Source organism: Ranitomeya imitator, chromosome 4, assembly GCF_032444005.1.
Source record: "Ranitomeya imitator isolate aRanImi1 chromosome 4, aRanImi1.pri, whole genome shotgun sequence".
NCBI lineage: Eukaryota > Metazoa > Chordata > Amphibia > Anura > Dendrobatidae > Ranitomeya > Ranitomeya imitator.
Genome location: NC_091285.1, coordinates 181,878,079 through 181,895,792, shown reverse-complemented (window position 1 = coordinate 181,895,792; position 17,714 = coordinate 181,878,079). Strand labels below are relative to the sequence as shown.

General features: G+C 44.6%; 1 protein-coding gene across 1 annotated transcript in view; it reads right to left on the bottom strand.

Moving 5' to 3' along the window:
- Positions 1 to 10,232: 10,232 nt before the first annotated feature.
- AFAP1L1 (actin filament associated protein 1 like 1) overlaps positions 10,233 to 17,714 on the bottom strand; it is a 98,345-nt gene continuing 90,863 nt past the window's right edge. Inside the window, exons 16-18 of the mRNA XM_069764141.1 lie at positions 16,858 to 17,036; positions 11,280 to 11,399; positions 10,233 to 11,128 (exon numbers count right to left, since the gene is read on the bottom strand). Coding sequence (XP_069620242.1) covers positions 11,105 to 11,128; positions 11,280 to 11,399; positions 16,858 to 17,036 — 323 coding nt within the window. The 3' untranslated portion in view covers positions 10,233 to 11,104. The remainder of the gene's footprint in view (positions 11,129 to 11,279; positions 11,400 to 16,857; positions 17,037 to 17,714) is intronic.

The following is a 17,714-nucleotide window of genomic DNA, read 5'->3' as shown; positions in this document are numbered from 1 at the left end:
AGAGGATCGGGTCTCATAACTATCTTCTCTAAACTGCATGTACGGAGGCTGTCTGGACAAAGCTTGTATATCACTAATCCTTCTCGCGGATGTAAGTGCAACCAAGAGAGCTGTTTTCAAGAATAGGATTTTAATCGGGGCCTCATCAATAGGCTCAAATGGAGCTTGTGTTAAAGCTGAGAGAACAAGATTTAGGTCCCATGGAACTACTTTTGGTTTAATAATTGGTCTAGATCTCGTAACCGCCTTGAAGAACCTGACTATCCAACGATTGCTGGCTAAATTTCTATTCAATAGTGCCCTTAGAGCCGAAACTTGAACCCTAAGCGTACTTGTGGCTAGGCCCATATCGAATCCTTTTTGCAGGAATTCTAAAATTTGGTTAATACAGGGTTTCTGACCAATCCGTTTTTCTGAAACTGATAAGAATTTCTTCCAAATCCTGACGTAGATGTTTGTTGTATTGTCTTTTCTACTTTTAAGTAATGTATTTACCAGGTCCCGCGAAAACCCCCTCCCCCTTAGTAACGACCTTTCAAATTCCATGCCGCTAGATGTAAATTGGCCACTCGTGGATGGAGGATTGGCCCCTGGGAGAGGAGATTTGGTATTTCTGGAAGAATCCATGGCTAGGAAATGGACATCTTCCTCAGCCAAGGAAACCATGATCTTCTGGGCCAGAATGGGGCTATCAGGATGATTCTGGCCCTGTCTTCCCGTATTTTCCTTAGAACTATTGGGATTAAGTTCAGAGGGGAAAACGCATAGGCGAGATTGAAGTGCCATGGAATTAGAAGAGCGTCTACCGCATACGGACTGTCTCTGGGGTTTAAGGAGCAGAATTGATGTAGCTTTCCGTTTTCTCGATTAGCAAAGAGATCTATGTCTGGACATTATTATTATTATTTATTGTTATAGCGCCATTTATTCCATGGCGCTTTACATGTAAGGAGGAGTATACATAATAAAAACAAGTACAATAATCTTAAACAATACAAGTCATAACTGGTACAGGAGGAGTGAGGACCCTGCCAGCGAAGGCTCACAATCTACAAGGGATGGGTGAGAATACAGTAGGCGAGGGTCATGCAGCAGTTTGGTTGATCGGTGGTTACTGCTGATTGTAGGCTTGTCGGAAGAGGTGGACATCCCCACAAATGTATGATCTGATTGAAAATGGATGAGTTTAGTGTCCAATCTCCCTGTCTGAGTTGGTTGCGGCTTAGATAGCCGGCCATGATATTGTACTTCCCTTTTATGTGAAGACCGTGAGTGATAATAGACGATTTTCATCCATCTGAAAAATACGATCCACGACTTCCATTAATGAACTGGACAGAGTACCTCCTTGATTAATGTAGGCTACGGTTACCTGGTTGTCGGAGAAAAGTCTGACGTGCCGACCGTGAAGGGGTATAAGAAAACTACTTATAATAACTCCTTTAGATTGGATGACAAACTCTGTTCGGACTGAGACCACAGACCTTGGACCCAACAACTTTCCAAATGTGCCCCCCCATCCCCTGGGGCTAGCATCTGTAGTTATTATCAGAGTTATATGATTTGTCCAGGGAACCCCCCTACGTAAATTTGGTACGTGTGTCCACCAATGTAGTGATTGAATTGGGTATCCTTCTTTATAAAAACTGTTCCTTCAACCCTATCCAACCCCCACCTTCCCTTATCCTCCCTTCTTTCGAGGTTCACTCTGTCCGTATCTACGCTCCCTCCAATCTCCAAATGGCTGTCATATACCGACCACCGGGCTCAGCCACTGCCTTCATCGACCAATTCTCCACCTGTCTCCTTCACTTTCTCTCTGCTGACATCCCCACCATCATCATGGGTGACTTTAATATCCCTACTGACACCAGCCAGCAGCCTCCAAGCTACTGGCCCTTACTTCATCCTTTGGACTCACTCAGTGGTCCTCCACAGCCACCCACACAGACGGACATACACTAGACCTCATCTTCACCCGCCTCTGTTCCTTATCTCATCTCACAACCTCTCCCTTCCCCCATCTGACCACCATCTACTCACCTTCTCATCCTTGTCCTCCTCACCTGCCCCCCATGTCCAGCCATTACCATATCCTCGCACATCTAGACATTCACAGACTCTCTCCTAACCCTGTCCTCCATATCTTCACTCCACGACACGGACAGCGCCACCGCTTTCTATAACTCCACCCTCACATCACCATAGACTCAGTCGCCCCTCTCATGCATGGCACAGTGCGACGAACCAATAGGCAACCTTGGCATAACAATCTCACAAAAAAACTTCGACAAGCATCCAGGGTTGCGGAGCGGCGTTGGAAGAAAACACGCCTGCCAGGCAACTTGACTGCTTTCAAACAAACTGCATTTGACTTCAAATTAGCCCTCACCTCCGCTAAACAGACCTATTTCACTAACCTTGTATCTTCAATATCCTACAACCCAAAACAACTATTCAGCACATTTACCTCCCTCCTCCGCCCACCACTGCCACCTCCAACTCCCCTCATCTCCTCCGAGGACTTTGCCACCTACTTATAAAAACAAGATCGACCAAACAAGGCAAACGTTTACTGTTCCATCACCCCAACCACTCCATATACCAGACCTCTGCCCTTCCCTAATAACCTCCCTCTCCAACATCACTGAAGGAGAGCTTACTCGCCTCCTTTCCAAATCGCACCTCACCACCTGTGCACTTGACCCCATCCCCTCCCACCTGCTCCCCAACCTCACTAACATGCTCATTCCAGCCCTAACCCATCTCTTCAACCTATCACTATCTTCTGGTACCTTCCCCTCGACCTTCAAACATGCCACCATCACACCCATCCTCAAAAAACTAACCTTGACACAACTGCTATGCCCAGCTACCGCCCCATATCACTGCTCCAGTTTGCTTCAAAACTCCTTGAGCAGCATGTCCATGCTCAAATTTCCTCCCACCTCTCATCTAACTTTCTCCTTGACAACCTCCAATCTGGCTTCCGCCCCACCACTCCACTGAAACTGCCCTGACAAAAATTACTAATGACTTACAGCCAAAGCTAACAGACAGTTCTCCATCCTCCTCCGTCTTGACCGGTCCTCTGCTTTCGACACAGTCGATCACTGCCTACTGCTACAGATTCTTTCTTCCCTTGGCATCAAAGACCTTGCCCTGTCCTGGATTGCCTCACACCTTTCCGACTGCACATTTAGCGTTTCCCACTCCCACACCACCTCCTCATCCCGCCCTCTCTCTGTTGGAGACCCTCAAGGCTCTGTCCTAGGGCCCCTACTTTTTTCCATCTATAATCTTGGCCTAGGACAACTCAAAGTCCCACGGCTTCCAGTACCACCTGTATGCAGACGACACTCAGATCTACCTCTCTGGCCCAGATGTCACCTCGCTGCTGTCCAGAATCCTGAAGTGTGTCAGCCATATCCTCCTTCACCTCTCGCTTCCTAAAACTCAATGTACACAAAACCGAACTCCTCATCTTTCCCCCATCTCACGTATCCCCCCCACCTGACCTATCTATTATGGTAAACGGCATCACGCTCGCTCACGCACCTGAAATCCGCTGCCTCGGGTTAACTCTCGACTGCCCAGTCCTTCAAACCGCACGTCCAAACTCTTGCCACCTCCTGTCGCCTCCAACTCAAAAATATTGCCAGAATCCGTTCCTTCCTCAGCCCACAATCTACCAAAACTTCATCTCCCGCCTCGACTACTGCAACACCCTCCTCTGTGGCCTCCCCGCTAACTCTCTTGCACCATTCCAGTCTGTCCTCAACTCTGCTGCCCGGCTAATCCACCTCTCTCCTCGCTACTCCCCTGCCTCCCCCCACTGCGAATCCCTCCACTGGCTCCCAATTCCCCAACAAATCCAGTTCAAACTACTAACACTGATCGACAAAGCCATCCACAACCAGTCCCCTCCCTATATCTCTGAACTAATCTCCCAATATCTTCCCTCACGTAATCTCCGATCCTCCCAAGACCTACTCTCCTCCACACTTATTCGTTCCTCACACAACCGCCTCCAAGATTTCTCCCGAATATCCCCCATCCTCTGGAATTCCATGCCTCAACACGTCCGACTATCGAGCACCCTCGGCTCCTTCAGACGGAACCTGAAAACCCATCTCTTCAAGAAAGCCTACAGCCTGCAATAACCATTCTGCCGCCTTTCCATCACCAGAGCCGCTGCCTCACCCCTACCTTCTGCCTCTTCTCCACTATCCCATAGAATGTAAGTCCGCAAGGACAGGGTCCTCTCCCCTCTGTACCAGTCGGTCACTGTAAATTTGTTTACTGTAAACGATATCTATAACTCTGTATGTAACCCCTTTCTCATGTACAGCACCGCGGAATTAATGGTGCTATGTAAATAAATAATAATTGAATGGATTCAACAGGCAACAAAAATTTACTTTCAAGATGAGCTTTTAGGCGATGGGATTTCTGTAAAACGTCCCTCTGTAGTGTTCTGGTATGATATTGAGCCCAGAGAACCGCTGGAATATACGATGTGAGTGAACCCAATAGTGACATCGCCCCTCTTACAGAGACTGATGGATTATTAATCATTCTGGTCGCTAGTCGCTGGATACCATCCACTTTTGAACCCGGCAGACAACACTCCTGCCGACTGTTGTCTATGGTAAGACCCAGAAACTCCTGAACTTTTAACGGCTGTAAACGAGATTTTTTTAAATTTATAATCCACCCCAATTTGTGTAACACGGATGTCACCTTCTCCAATTGATTTTGTAATGTGACTCTGAATGTCCCACAATCAATAAGTCATCTAGGTAGGGAACTATTAATATGTCCTGTTCGTGAAGGTGTGCCATAACTTCTACCATGACTTTAGTAAAAATCTGGGGTGCAACCACGACTCCGAAGGGTAGTGCACGATATTGTAAGTGCTGTACTGAGCCGTTTAGTGAAACCGCCACCCTAAGGAACTGTTGGTGATCTACGAGTATCGGGACGTGATAATAGGCGTCTTTCAGATCTAGGACAACCATGAAGCAATTGTTAAAGAAGTTTTATTGCTGTCTTTACAGATTCCATTTTAAAAGATGGGACCAGCAAAAATTTATTCAGGCCTTTCAAATTAATGATGGTACGAAAAGATCCGTCAGGTTTTTTGACCAGAAAGAGAGGGGAGTAGAACCGTTTACCTCTTTGTACCGCGGGCACTTTAATCAGAACCCCTTTTTTCCTGAACTTCCGACTCTAGTGCCAATTGTTCTGCAGAAGATCAACAAATGGGTGTTAAAGTAAATTTATCATGAGGTATCCGTTGGAACTCAAACTTTAGGACAGTTTCAATAACGCTAAGTATTCATGGACTGTTGGAAATTTGTAACCAGGCAGGATAGAAGGCTGAAAGCCTACCCCCTACCTGGTCCGGCAGTCATTAAGGTTTTTTATAGTCCCGAGAGGTATTAAACATATATCCTCTACCTTTCATTATCATATCTGGGTCTCTCTCTATTCGACCTTCTGTGGCTAAACCATCCTTTATTGTAATCCCGTCTATAAGAGGGTCTTCCTAGGTAAGGGAACCGTTTCTTATTATCACCCGCCCTCAAGAACTTGTCCAAATAAATGTGCCCCTTCACATGGAATGCTACACAGTTTTGATCTGGCTTGCAATTCTCCTGGCCAACATTTAATCCATAGAGCTCTACGGGCTGCATTAGAAATGGCTGAAGATCTGGCGGCTAATTTAACAGAATCTGCCGATGCGTCTGACAGAAAAGCTGCTGCCTCCTGAATTATAGGTAGGGAGGATAGGATCTCATTCCTGGGAGCCTTATTTTTGAGTTGATCCTCTAAGCGGTCAAGCCACACCATCATTAAATAGATAAACGTGTGCACAGCTTGTGGAGTGTGGTGCCCAGGTAGGTTCCAACACCTTAGTAATATGAAATGAAACCTGGCACTCAACTTGTACGTGAAAGCGGTTTTATTTACCAGCAACAAAAAATGTTTCGGTCGTTAATCTGACCTTCGTCAGTTACGTATAGATAGTGTTGTTTATAGTGAATGTACTCTCCTGTGAGCGAAGGGCTATGTTTTCCCTGTTATGAGAAGAGACCGGGTATGTGACCGGTAACCGCTGGCTTGTGATGTGACGAGACACGGTGGACACTATCACAAGCCAGCGGTTACCGGTCACATACCCGGTCTCTTCTCATAACAGGGAAAACATAGCCCTTCGCTCACAGGAGCGTACATTCACTATAAACAACACTATACGTAAGTGACGAAGGTCAGATTAACGACCGAAACGTTTTTTTGTTGCTGGTAAATAAAACCGATTTCACGTACAAGTTGAGTGCCAGGTTTCATTTCATATAAGCCACACCATCAGTGACCATGCTGTGCAAGTGGCTGCAATTGCTGGTCTTCAGGATCCTGCTGATGTTTCCCAAGCCCCTTTCAGGAAAATGTCAGCCTTTCTTTCTAGAGGATCTTTTAGATTTCCTAGATCTTTAAACGGAAGAGAGGTCCTTTTACACGCCTTGCCCACTGCTGCGTCCAGTTTCGGAGCCTTGTCCCATGAGGACGAAGCTTCCTCCTCGATGGGTATCTCCTCTTAAATGCCAGTGGAAGCAATCCTTTCCCTTCCGTTTTTTTCCACTCCCTTTTAATCAACGTATTTATCTTATCCACCACCGGAAAAGACCTTCGGGATTTTCGATCTAGGCCTTTAAACAATGTCCTGCATGGAGCCTTCCGACTGGGTCTCCTCGATCCCCATTGTGTTGTTTACCTTTTTAACAAGATGGTTAACTCTGTCTAGCGGCAAACAGGAGTGACCGGAGTCGGTCTCTATGGATGAAGAGGATGACGGAAAGGAATCAGAGCTCAGTTCACCCGAGTCCGAACCCAAATCCGAAACTGGGGACCTAATATGTTTGCTTCTCCTGACATCCGTTTTCTGGGACATGGATTTAATAGAACCTTTAACCTCCTGTCTAACCATATCCCTTAGAGTGGAAGTAAGGTCAGGGGCTTCTTCCTCAATTAAGCGTTTTATGCAGGGTTTACATAGCTTTCTGTCATGGCCTTCTGGAAGTGGTTCCCCACATTCGGCGCACTCCCTATGTTTGGTTTTGGCGGAACATTTTCTCCCCTAACAAGGAGAGGGAATATAAGAAGGAACAGGAATCACTAAGTGAACTTTCACGTAGATCACTTACCCAAACGTGCAGTGATTGGTACCATAATCAGTGGGGGGTCCTTCCTAGCCGGTGATATTTTATGGCTTGAGGACTTGCTCTGCATCGATTTTTGGATATTCTTGTCTCCACCAGCGCGACTACTGCCACTAGATCGCCGCTGGGATATAACTCGAGGCTCCTCAATGGGCTGAATCTGCTGCTGCTTGTCAGGCAGTGGTGCTCCCTTCACCGGCGACTATCACCACAATGAGTCAGAAGCACTCAGCAGTCGTCAGACTCCTCACTAAGTACCCCCAAGGTACCGCCAGGTGATCTGCCCGGTACCTTGTTTAACTGTTGGAGTGCCTCCCCCAGGGCTGCACCCCAGACCGACTGTAAACAGGCCTCCTCCCCCCCCCCCCCCCGCATAATTGCCGGGTACCTGGATCAGGTGCGGACGCTATAGTGAGGTCACCGGCCGGCACGGTCCCACTGCACTTGCCCTGCCGCATCATCAGGCCATGCAGCCAGCCGTGTCATCCGGACACCCCTTCCGGTCACGACCGCGGTGAGCGAGCCGACGCGTGGTCAGGGAAGCCAGCACCGCCCAGACCAACGTGCACATAGTCAGGCTGCAGACAGACCCTAGGAGGACCCCCGGGCGGGGCCACAGCAGAACACCCCATATATTCACCTGGTACCGGACGGTGATGACCCACTTAAGAGGCAAGCATTTAAATAAAAGCTGCCCCTCTCTGCTGACACCGACACCAGCAGTTCCCCTGCCGTGTGATGCTTCCGGCGTGCTGGACAGACTGAGGTAGGGGACCCCGCTACCTGAATCGGCCTGCTAGGACTGGGTTATCTTCATTTCTTCGACCTTCATAAGGCCTGTCTGAAGAGGTTCCCTTGCCAGGGACAGGAAACCAACTGATGCGGGAGAGAGGTGCCACCCTTTTATGTCTGCAGGTTTCCTGTCCCTGAAGGGTGGATCCTATCTCTCGTGGTGCTGTCATGGCGACTGAATAAATATACACTTTTAACATATTGTTTAACAGGTGTACACCGTGTCTATATTAAAAAAATACACTTCGTATAATATAAAAAGTGCTCACTGCACACGTGATGAGGGGGGAAATAAGCGGGTGCTGTCATGGGCTCTGAGAAATACAGTTATTGGTAAGTAACTATGCTTTTCTCAGTCCCCCATGACAGCACCACAGGGAGAATTGCAGAGATTATCCTACTAGGTTCCCAGTCAGGAACAGGAAACCAAACTGATGCAGGGGAGAGGTACCGCCCTTTTATCCTATAGGTTTCCTGTCCCTGAATGGCAGATCCCCTCTCTCTGTGGTGCGGTCATGGGGGACTGAGAAAACAAAAATCTTGTGTAGATCTCCCGTAAGGCGGGATTGGTCAACAGTGCACTGATAATCTTGAGGGTGATAAGTGTCAGGCAGTTTAAATTTAATGCACAACCCTTTAGTTCTTCAGGAAATAAGCTGCTGCCAGAGCCATTTAACAGAGGCTTTCTCTGGACTCCACTGTGGTTTTCTAATGCATTGAAGTTGATTGTGGCCATTAACAAATGCATTCAATTTTTGAAGAGCTATTAAACTACAACAGCTTGGAAGGCCACGTGGTATTCCTCTCTAAAGTGGCCATATAGCAGCCCTTGTGTTTGTACCCTTGAGGTGGCCATACTCCTTGGGCACCTGTTGCCTAACTAAAGCCAATGAATTTGGCAAAACAACTACCGTAAGAAATTCTTATCCCAAATATATATTAATCACATAAATATATTGCTTATTCTCTAAAAATCAGCAATCCAATATACGACTTGTGTATTCATAGCAGAGCATGTAATGGTTATTATTAACTGGTGTATAAAAATAAAGTTAGAAAATAAAAAGCCCAGAGTAATTCTGTACATTGTCCCTTTTATTGAAAAACACTTGGTAGACTTATAAAGTGCATAAAGCTCTTTGTACAACAGTGGCACAATATGCAGACAAAGGGGATTTCCTTCTCACTATACCTTAGGAAGAGAAATCATAGCACTTTCCTAGGCTGAAATCACAAATCAATAGCTGTCTTTTCAGATTTTAACATGAATCAAAATCAATTGAGTGAGAATCAACTTGCAAAACAATGTATATACCATGCCATGATCTTTCTAAAATCAAAGTACAAATTCAAGAGGTTTATTACCACAGAAAGTGTTGTCTAGGCTCCATTCACAGATCCATGTGAAGTGTCGGGAGTGCTGCCAGGTCATTTAATCGGCTAGCACACAAACCAATTGAGTTAAAAAGATCTATTCAGACATTCGTTAAAATAATGAATCTGACAATGAGATCAGGGAAACTCAGAGCAGGTCTTCTGCTGATCCAATTTTGACCTTCAATATGGCACTCAACGGGTCTCTATGTTCTCCAAAAAGAAAAAAAATTCCAGCAGCACACCGACACTACATGCCTAAATCTGTAGGATATGCCATCACTGACTTAGAACTTGGAGTCTGTTGTGATCCCAACTAAATTAAAGGGCCACAGTACTTGTTAAACACTGTGTCCCCTTGCATGTTTTACCTACACCGCGACACTTCTAGCCACACCTTGTAAAGGGAACTCATTGTGGTGCCATGTTGCAGTTCACTGTATGACGGACAGTCGGGAGTGTTACAATGCGGAAGCAGAACTAGATCCTATAGTTTTCTATTCCGAGGGGTTGATCCTCATCCATAGGCTGTAAAAGTCACCATACACATTAGATAAATATTAAATATAAGTAATCGGAACCCACTGATATTGACCAACAGTAAATTATATATGGAGGACTCAACTTTCCCCCTACAAGTATTGTCTGGGGAAATATGGATCTGGCGTGTCCAATTTCGGACTGCTAATCCTTTTGTTCTCTGGGACATAATCCGCCACCAGGGCAGTTCGGCAGCGCTAGGCATGGAGGATTCGGGAGAGATAGCCGCCGGTCGAACAATCAGATATTTATTGCATCTGGGTCCATTTATGGCATATCCTAGTGAGACACTACACAACGGTGTCAATTGTTGACCTCTTGTTATACAACTGCCATTTTATTAAGGCATCCTGGAAAATGAACACAACATTTTTACATTCGTTTTTACAAATCTCTTCCAATACATTTTCAAGGGCATTTAATGTGCACAATCAAAAGCGGAAAACAGAAATGTTCATGTTTTATACATAGCACCTAGTGTTTTAGAGTGTTCTTTAGTTGGGGTGGGTGTGAGGAAATGAATATGTTGATGAGTGATCTCACCAAGTCAGACTAATACCACTGCCAGTGTTCAGGATGCAAATGAGGATTGGCTCAGTAAGTAAATGCCATGTAGAATGGCCGACAGCCTTCTTTACCTCTAGCGGGGCTGGTCTTGCAATTATATTCTTTTTAGTACTTTATGTAGAAAATCTATAAGAAACTACCCAGTATACAACTCTTATCCTTTTGTGACCAGTCTTATATTTAGTGTAGGTGCTGAGAAAACGGTTAGACATTCACAGTAGAGAGGCTATGTCCTGTATGAACAGCATAGACCCAACAATATTTAATACAGTTTATAATATAGACTTTCAGTTACCATCTCTCGTTCTGCTTAAAAATCCAAATTCATTCACTTGCTTTGATCACTAGGGGCTTATACTTCCAAGCCACAACTTTCACTACTGGACTCTTATGAGGAGCTGATGATCCATGTATTTCTTGAAATGAAATCTTTTGTCTGATATTGTACATCTTTCAGAATGTATGTGATAAAGCCAGATCCGCTTGTCATCATATTAGTCCAGTGTTCAGCCTTTGCCTTTATGTACCTTCTCACAGAAAAACTGCAGAGACGAATACACAAACACTTCATGTTCCTCAGAACGGGTTTCCACATAGATGTTGGCGCTTTAGGATTTCTTCATTTCCCACTCCTGAAATACAACAGTAGCACATTAGGATTACTGATGAATGAACAACGATAGTATCATTTTCTTTATGCACAGAATATATCCAGGGGCTGCCGAAGGACACTAAAGATCTCTCAGTGACTGCCCCTCTCGACTCATTGTAGGTGGAACATACCTTGGCCTTTTGGAGCACCTTCCCTTTATTGGTAGTCACTATGGATGGGGCTCTGTGTCTCAACTCTGCGGCACTGTTGACCGGCACAGGTCGCTCATTTTCTTGTTGAGTTTTTGATGTCTGCGGAAGGAATAACTGAATTAAATTTTCATAAAACCTTAAGGTAAGTATAAGTTTTCTTTACAGTAAGAATATATCCACACATGGCAGAAATTTCTACATCCAAATACTCCATGTTGTTGGACAGCAATGAATGCTGTAGAGATAATATAGACAGACCTATAGAAATATAGTTGCACAACACCCAAATATATTATAAAAACTGAACCCTGTTGAGTTTATTGGACAGCTTTTTATGATTAAATAAATTTTAAAAATTATGTGGGGTCTGCCCTCACTTTTTGTAACCAGCAAAGGTAAAGCAGTCAGCCATTATCAGATTGGGAAGGTCCATGGTTATTGGGCCCTTTCCAGTCTAAAAATACCAGCCTGCAGCTGCCCCAGAGTTCCCACCCAAGTCCACCGAATCTGGCGTAGTCCAGTGCGCAGTTTGACCAAGAACGTCTGAAGAGCAGTGGCTATTGGCACTTGTGGAGAGAGTAACAAGGAGAAACAATACCCTTTAGACCTCAGTCCAGAGCCTCTCACCTAGCAAAATCAATTCTCGTACTTTGCACTGACGAGGGCCAATAGCCCGAAACACCATGTTTGCAAATTGAGATTCTGATTTGGCTTTTATCCTAAGTCACATTGCAAGACTCGGTAAAGGGTCAATAGTGACTTGTAGGATTACAGTTTCCAACAGGTGGCGCTACAGATTTCAGGTCCTGCACCTCTCTGAAGAGGCAATTTACATATTAAATGTCCCAGAGGATCACTGCATGGCGAATAAGCCTGCTTACCTTGGCACACTATGAAACAGAAAATCATATTGAGCCTGCAGAGAGTAAAACTGTTGAAAAATGCATAGTTCAAGTCATAGTTGCCAGGAATAGTGGTATTTGTCACATACAGACTCAGGGCAGATAACTCTGAAACATAACCTGAAATAACAGGCAAACATAGGATTCTTGTAGTGATTAGAGGGGTTCCCAGCTGTGTTATTTATCACCTACAAGGTAGACAGATTTTAAGTTGTCACTTTGGGACAACCACTTTAAGCAAGTAACAGGTCTCCTACCCAATGGATGCATTAAAAAAAAAATCATCATCCACTCTTCTGAGCAGAGTTTTTGCATTAGAGTATCAGATTATGGGTCTGTGGAAATTTTTGCTCATTCATCCAGATGAGCCTTTGTGAGGTCAGTCATAGATGTTGGATAAGAGGGCTTGTCTCACAATCTCTATTCTAGTTCTTCTCAAAGATGTGTGATCGGAGATGAGGTCAGGGCTCTGTGTGGGACATTCATGTTCCACATTAAAGTCAACCTAACCCAACCCTACTCAAAGCAAAGTCCATAATCATGCTAGAATAGAAAAGAAACCCAAACTTTTCCCACAAAGTTAGAAACATACAATTGTCCAAAATGTGCTTTCATGTTTAAAGGGTACTTGTCGGGTCCCCCGTGACCCCAGAACCACCAGCAGTTGTGTCTGCCTAACAGTCACTGTATTACATTATACATAAACAGATCTTTAGAAAAAAAGTATTTCTAAAGTCCATTTGGAGCGCCCCCAGACACAGGGCCACAGGTTACTTGGTACCGGTCCTTTCTGTCTCAGTTCTGGGGTTGTCACGGTGGCTGGACCCGGTCCGTGACCCTGCTAAGGGGCGTCCAATAAAAGGTGATAGGAGTCTGTCAAGGTTTCGTGACGCCACCTGTGGTGTTCGGTCAGGATGACCGACGCTGCTTGGGGCCCGCTGGGGTGATGGAATGGCAGCTAGATGGTATACCTTCCCACAGGTGAAATATGTCCCCAGGGCTTCCCAGTGATGTAGATGGCGATGGTGTGAGGTGCGGACAATAACGAGGACACAAGGTTGCAGTCTCTTTACCCTTTTACTGAAGACTTCAAGATCCGCAATCCAGAGCACAGTTAACAGGGCTGTCTGAGACCGGCCGGTCCGATGGCACATCCAGAGTTCCCTTTACAGGTGGAAATCGTTGCCTACCAATAGCGCCTGTGTGTTGTAGTCCTACCCTGCTGAGCATTCGGTATAGTCTTCACAACTTCTGTTCTAGTTCGTTCGTTCTTTCTAGTTCTCTCTTTCTTTCTATTTCGTTCCAGATGTTACTAGTTTCTCGTCCCCCAGGTATGTTATGGCTAGGACGCACCCGTATGACGGGAAGGCTCGGAGCTCTTCCGGGACCCTAGAGACGCCCCTCATGTCTTCGTAGGAAATTTAAGGTAGACAGCCAACCTATAATTAACTGTCCTGCGGAGTTTGAAGTAAGGCATAGAGTCAGTTACTTCCTCGGTGTTCCGGCCACCGGCTACGCGCCTCAGTAGGATGTTGCCGTTCTCGGGGCACGACTCCTACTGGCTCTCCTTTGTGCTTGATCTCGTTTCTCACTGTTCCACAATATCCTTCGTTTCGTCTCTCTTTCTTAGTATACCGCCGCAAGGTAGTGCAGGCGCGGTTCCGTAACGTTCTGTTCGCTAGGTACCTGCCAGGTTCCCACGCCTGACAGGCACCCCCCTGAATCTTCTCCCTGCAACACCCCCTGCCACGAGATGTTGCCTGAATCCAACTCAGTCAGCTTCTGACTAACTTCCTATCCAACCCCTAGTTTTACCAGTGTGAGGAGTGGCCCAATAAATAAAGCCTTTTTCTCCCCCTAGTGGCCGGAGTGTGAAGGGTAATGTGTGCTGGTGATACCTGGTCAGTAGAATTCCTTCAGTGCCATCAGACGTACCATCACTCCCCTCAGTGGCATAGTGTCATACTGCAACGGCCAGATCTCTGGGGCGCTGCACATTTATGATATGCAAATGAGTCGTTTGACTAGTCGATGGGGTGTTAGTGTCCCCAGATTAGTCAGCCCACTTAACATGGTTTACAAGCGCAGACGTCATCGCTAGCGCTATACATACCTCACGCATACAAAAAATGCAGCCTCTTTCAATTACTTCATTGGTCCTCTGAAGCCGGGTGTACACATGCCAGCTTCAGAGCGGTGCACTGCGCATGCATCTTCTGAATCTCTGCAGTTATGTAGTCAGCAGAGCATTAGTGACGTCTATGCACCATGCGCAACAGCAGTCAGTGACTCCACCCTGTATCTCGTGACTGGCTTGCTGTATTTCCTAAATGCTTCCACTTAAAATTTGTATTGGTCTTGAACATCAAAAGAAAGCCATACAGTTACAATGCAAAATCTGTGTAGCAAAAAGTACAAGGTTTTATGTCCATGTACAATGAAAATGGCAAAATGTCATCATAGGCTACTTTACCAATATAGAGCAAGGAAGGTCATGACCAGTAACTGGTAAGAGTATGCCAGAAATAAAAATAGAAAAAAAAAGGGCATTTTGAAAATAAGAATTGTGAAGGCGGCCTGTGGTATAACCTTATAAAACCAAGGCCTCAGATGGAAGTTGTGGATGAGCATACAGTTGTGTGAAATGGTTTGTCTTATTTAAAAGAATAGGAAATCAGAAAGGGGTGCAACGATAACACCAGTAAACATAAAAATGCCATTTTTAAATGAAGGTCTTTATTATTAAGGGGAAAAAAATCCAAATCTACAGGATTCTGTGAAAAAGTGATTGCCCCGTAAACCGAATAACTGGTTGGGTTATCCTTCGCAGCAACAACTGCAATCAAGCGTTTGCAATAACTGGCAATGAGTCTTTTACAATGCTCGAGGAATTTTGGGCCATTCATGTTTGTAAAATTGTTTCAGGTCATGCCTCAGCATCTCAATCGTATTAAAGGTCACTCCAAAGTCTTAAATTTTGGTGTTTCTTTTTTTTAAACCATTCAGAGCTGGACTTGCTAATGTTTTGGATCATTGTTCTGCTGCATAACCCAAGAGCGTTTCAGCTTGAGGTCACGAACAGATGGCTGGACATTCTCCTTCAGGATTTTTTGGCAGACCGCAGAATTGATGGTTCCATTTACCACAGCAAGTTTTCAAGGTCCTGAAGGAGCAAAACAACCCTAGACCATAACATTTTATGGTTATGAAAGTCCTTTTCTGAAATGCTGTGTTACTTCTATGTCATTTGTAATGAGACATACACCTTAAAAAAAAAAAAAAAAAGATCAAGTTTTGTCTTGTACGTGCGCAGATTATTTTTCCCAAAAGTCTTGGGGTTTATCAAGATGTTTTCTGGCAAAGCTGAGTCGAGCCTTTAATTTGCTTATTGCTCAGCAGTAGTTTTCGTCTTGGAACTCTGCCATGCAGGCCATTTTTGCCCAGTCTCTTTTTTATTGCGAAGTCATGAACAAAGACCTTAACTGAGGCAAGTGAGGCCTGCGGGTCTTTGAATGTTTTGTTGTAGAGTCTTTTGTGACCTCTTGGATGAGTCATCGCTGCGCTCTTGGGTTACTTTTGGTTGGCCGACCACTTCTGGGAAGGTTTGCCACTGTTCCAGGTTTTCGCGATTTGTAGATCATGGCTCTCACTGTGGTTCACTGGAGTCCCAAAGCTTGAGAAATGGCTTTACAACCTTTTTCCAGACAGAGATCTCAATTATTTTGTTTCTCATTTGTTCCAGAATTTCTTTGGATAGCGGCATGATGATATCTAGCTTTTGAGGACTTTTGGTCTACTTCACTTTGTCAGGCAGTTCCTATTTAAGTGATTTCTTCATTGAGAACAGGTGTGGCAATAATCAGTCCTGCATGTGGCTAGGGAATTTTAACTCCGTTTCCCAAAAATGTGATAAGCCACAGTTACGGTAATTTATGTTTTAAGAGGATCGAGCAATCACTTTCACACAGGGCCTTGAAGGTTTGGATTTCTTTTTCCCTTAATAAGACCTTCATTAAAAAGCAGCATTTTGTGTTTACTGGTGTTATATTTGTCTTATATTTAAATTTGTTTTGTGATCTGAAACATTTAAGTGTGACAAACATGCAAAATAGGAAATTAGGAAGGGGCAATTTCACACAACTGTATGTGATCCATGGCGACCAGATTTTTGGTGAATTTGCCATGGGTATCTCAATTATACTGGTTAGCTTTTCTTTGATTAAACATCCATCCAGTCTGGGTTTCACTTCATAAAATGGAACAAGTTTCTGACATACCTCAGCAAATGTTTGCTTAGCAGCCAAAATTACATCGGAAAGACTTTTATATTGTTAAAATTGGGAAGTTGAAACTCTCGATGTTTAAAAAAATACAACTCACAGTTGTTCGTGGAATATATAAGAGGAAAGAAACTTCATGAACTGGCTGACACTCAAATTTAATGAGCGGCTTAGAATGACTGATTCTTAAAGAAATGTTTGCAAAGGCAAGCTGCAAAAGTGCATGTTTAGGGGCTGGATTTTATACACTTGTGACAATGATATGGAATACATAATCATAATTGTGTCCTAATACTGTGCCTGTATAGTGTTTGATATTGTACGCATCTACGATTAATAAGATCATATATGAAAATTAATATCTGAAATACGTACGGGGTTCTCTGCTTTTCCTGTCACCGCTAATCCAAGCGATGGACCTCCAGCAAGTGACTTCTTCAGATTCTCCTTCACTTCTGTAAGTTGTAGCTCCAAATCTACACGGCTCTTCTCATTGTCCTTGCACTGCTCTTCCAAAGAGGCTAACCTTGCCTCTAGATCTTGCTGTTGCTTTCCTGAACACAAATGAGAAAGTAAGTGTGAAATATGTATGTATTGAAAAGTGACATGGTGATTCAAGGCTTCTGTACCCACAAGTGGACCTAGGATCTGAATGGCCTAGCATTGTTGTTTTCTTACTGCTGAACCAGAAATGCAAATGTCCATGATTTCTCAGACATTAATGAGGAGGCCACATGTACAGTTATGGCAAAAATATTTAAAGGGAATCTGGCAGTAGGATCAATCTTCCTAAGTAGTCTACATGGGCATACAGGTCATAGGAAGTTCAATTCACTGCCACGAATAAAGAATGGTACCTAAACATCATCCAACAACAAAATTCCTCCAATGATCCAGAAGCAGTTTTGAAAAGGTTCCACAGTCTCCTGTTCAATGTGTGGCTGATCCTGGATCCAGAGTCAGTGAAGGCTTCCAGCCAAACCGTGAGTGGAATACAATTTACACAATGCACAAGGAAGATGGGACATTATTTGTGGGGTGCCAAGGTGATGGAACACCGAAGCCCCTCGCCCATGACTAAGGCCTTGTGCTCCTCACACGCCCTTCAGCTACTGTATGGTCAGCTGATGTGTTGCTATTGGAGCCATGTTCTGTTGAAGACTTCGTGCCTGCTATCAAAGAGCTATGTTGAAACTCAACCTGAGGCTGGGCTTCAAAGGAGACTTATTTTT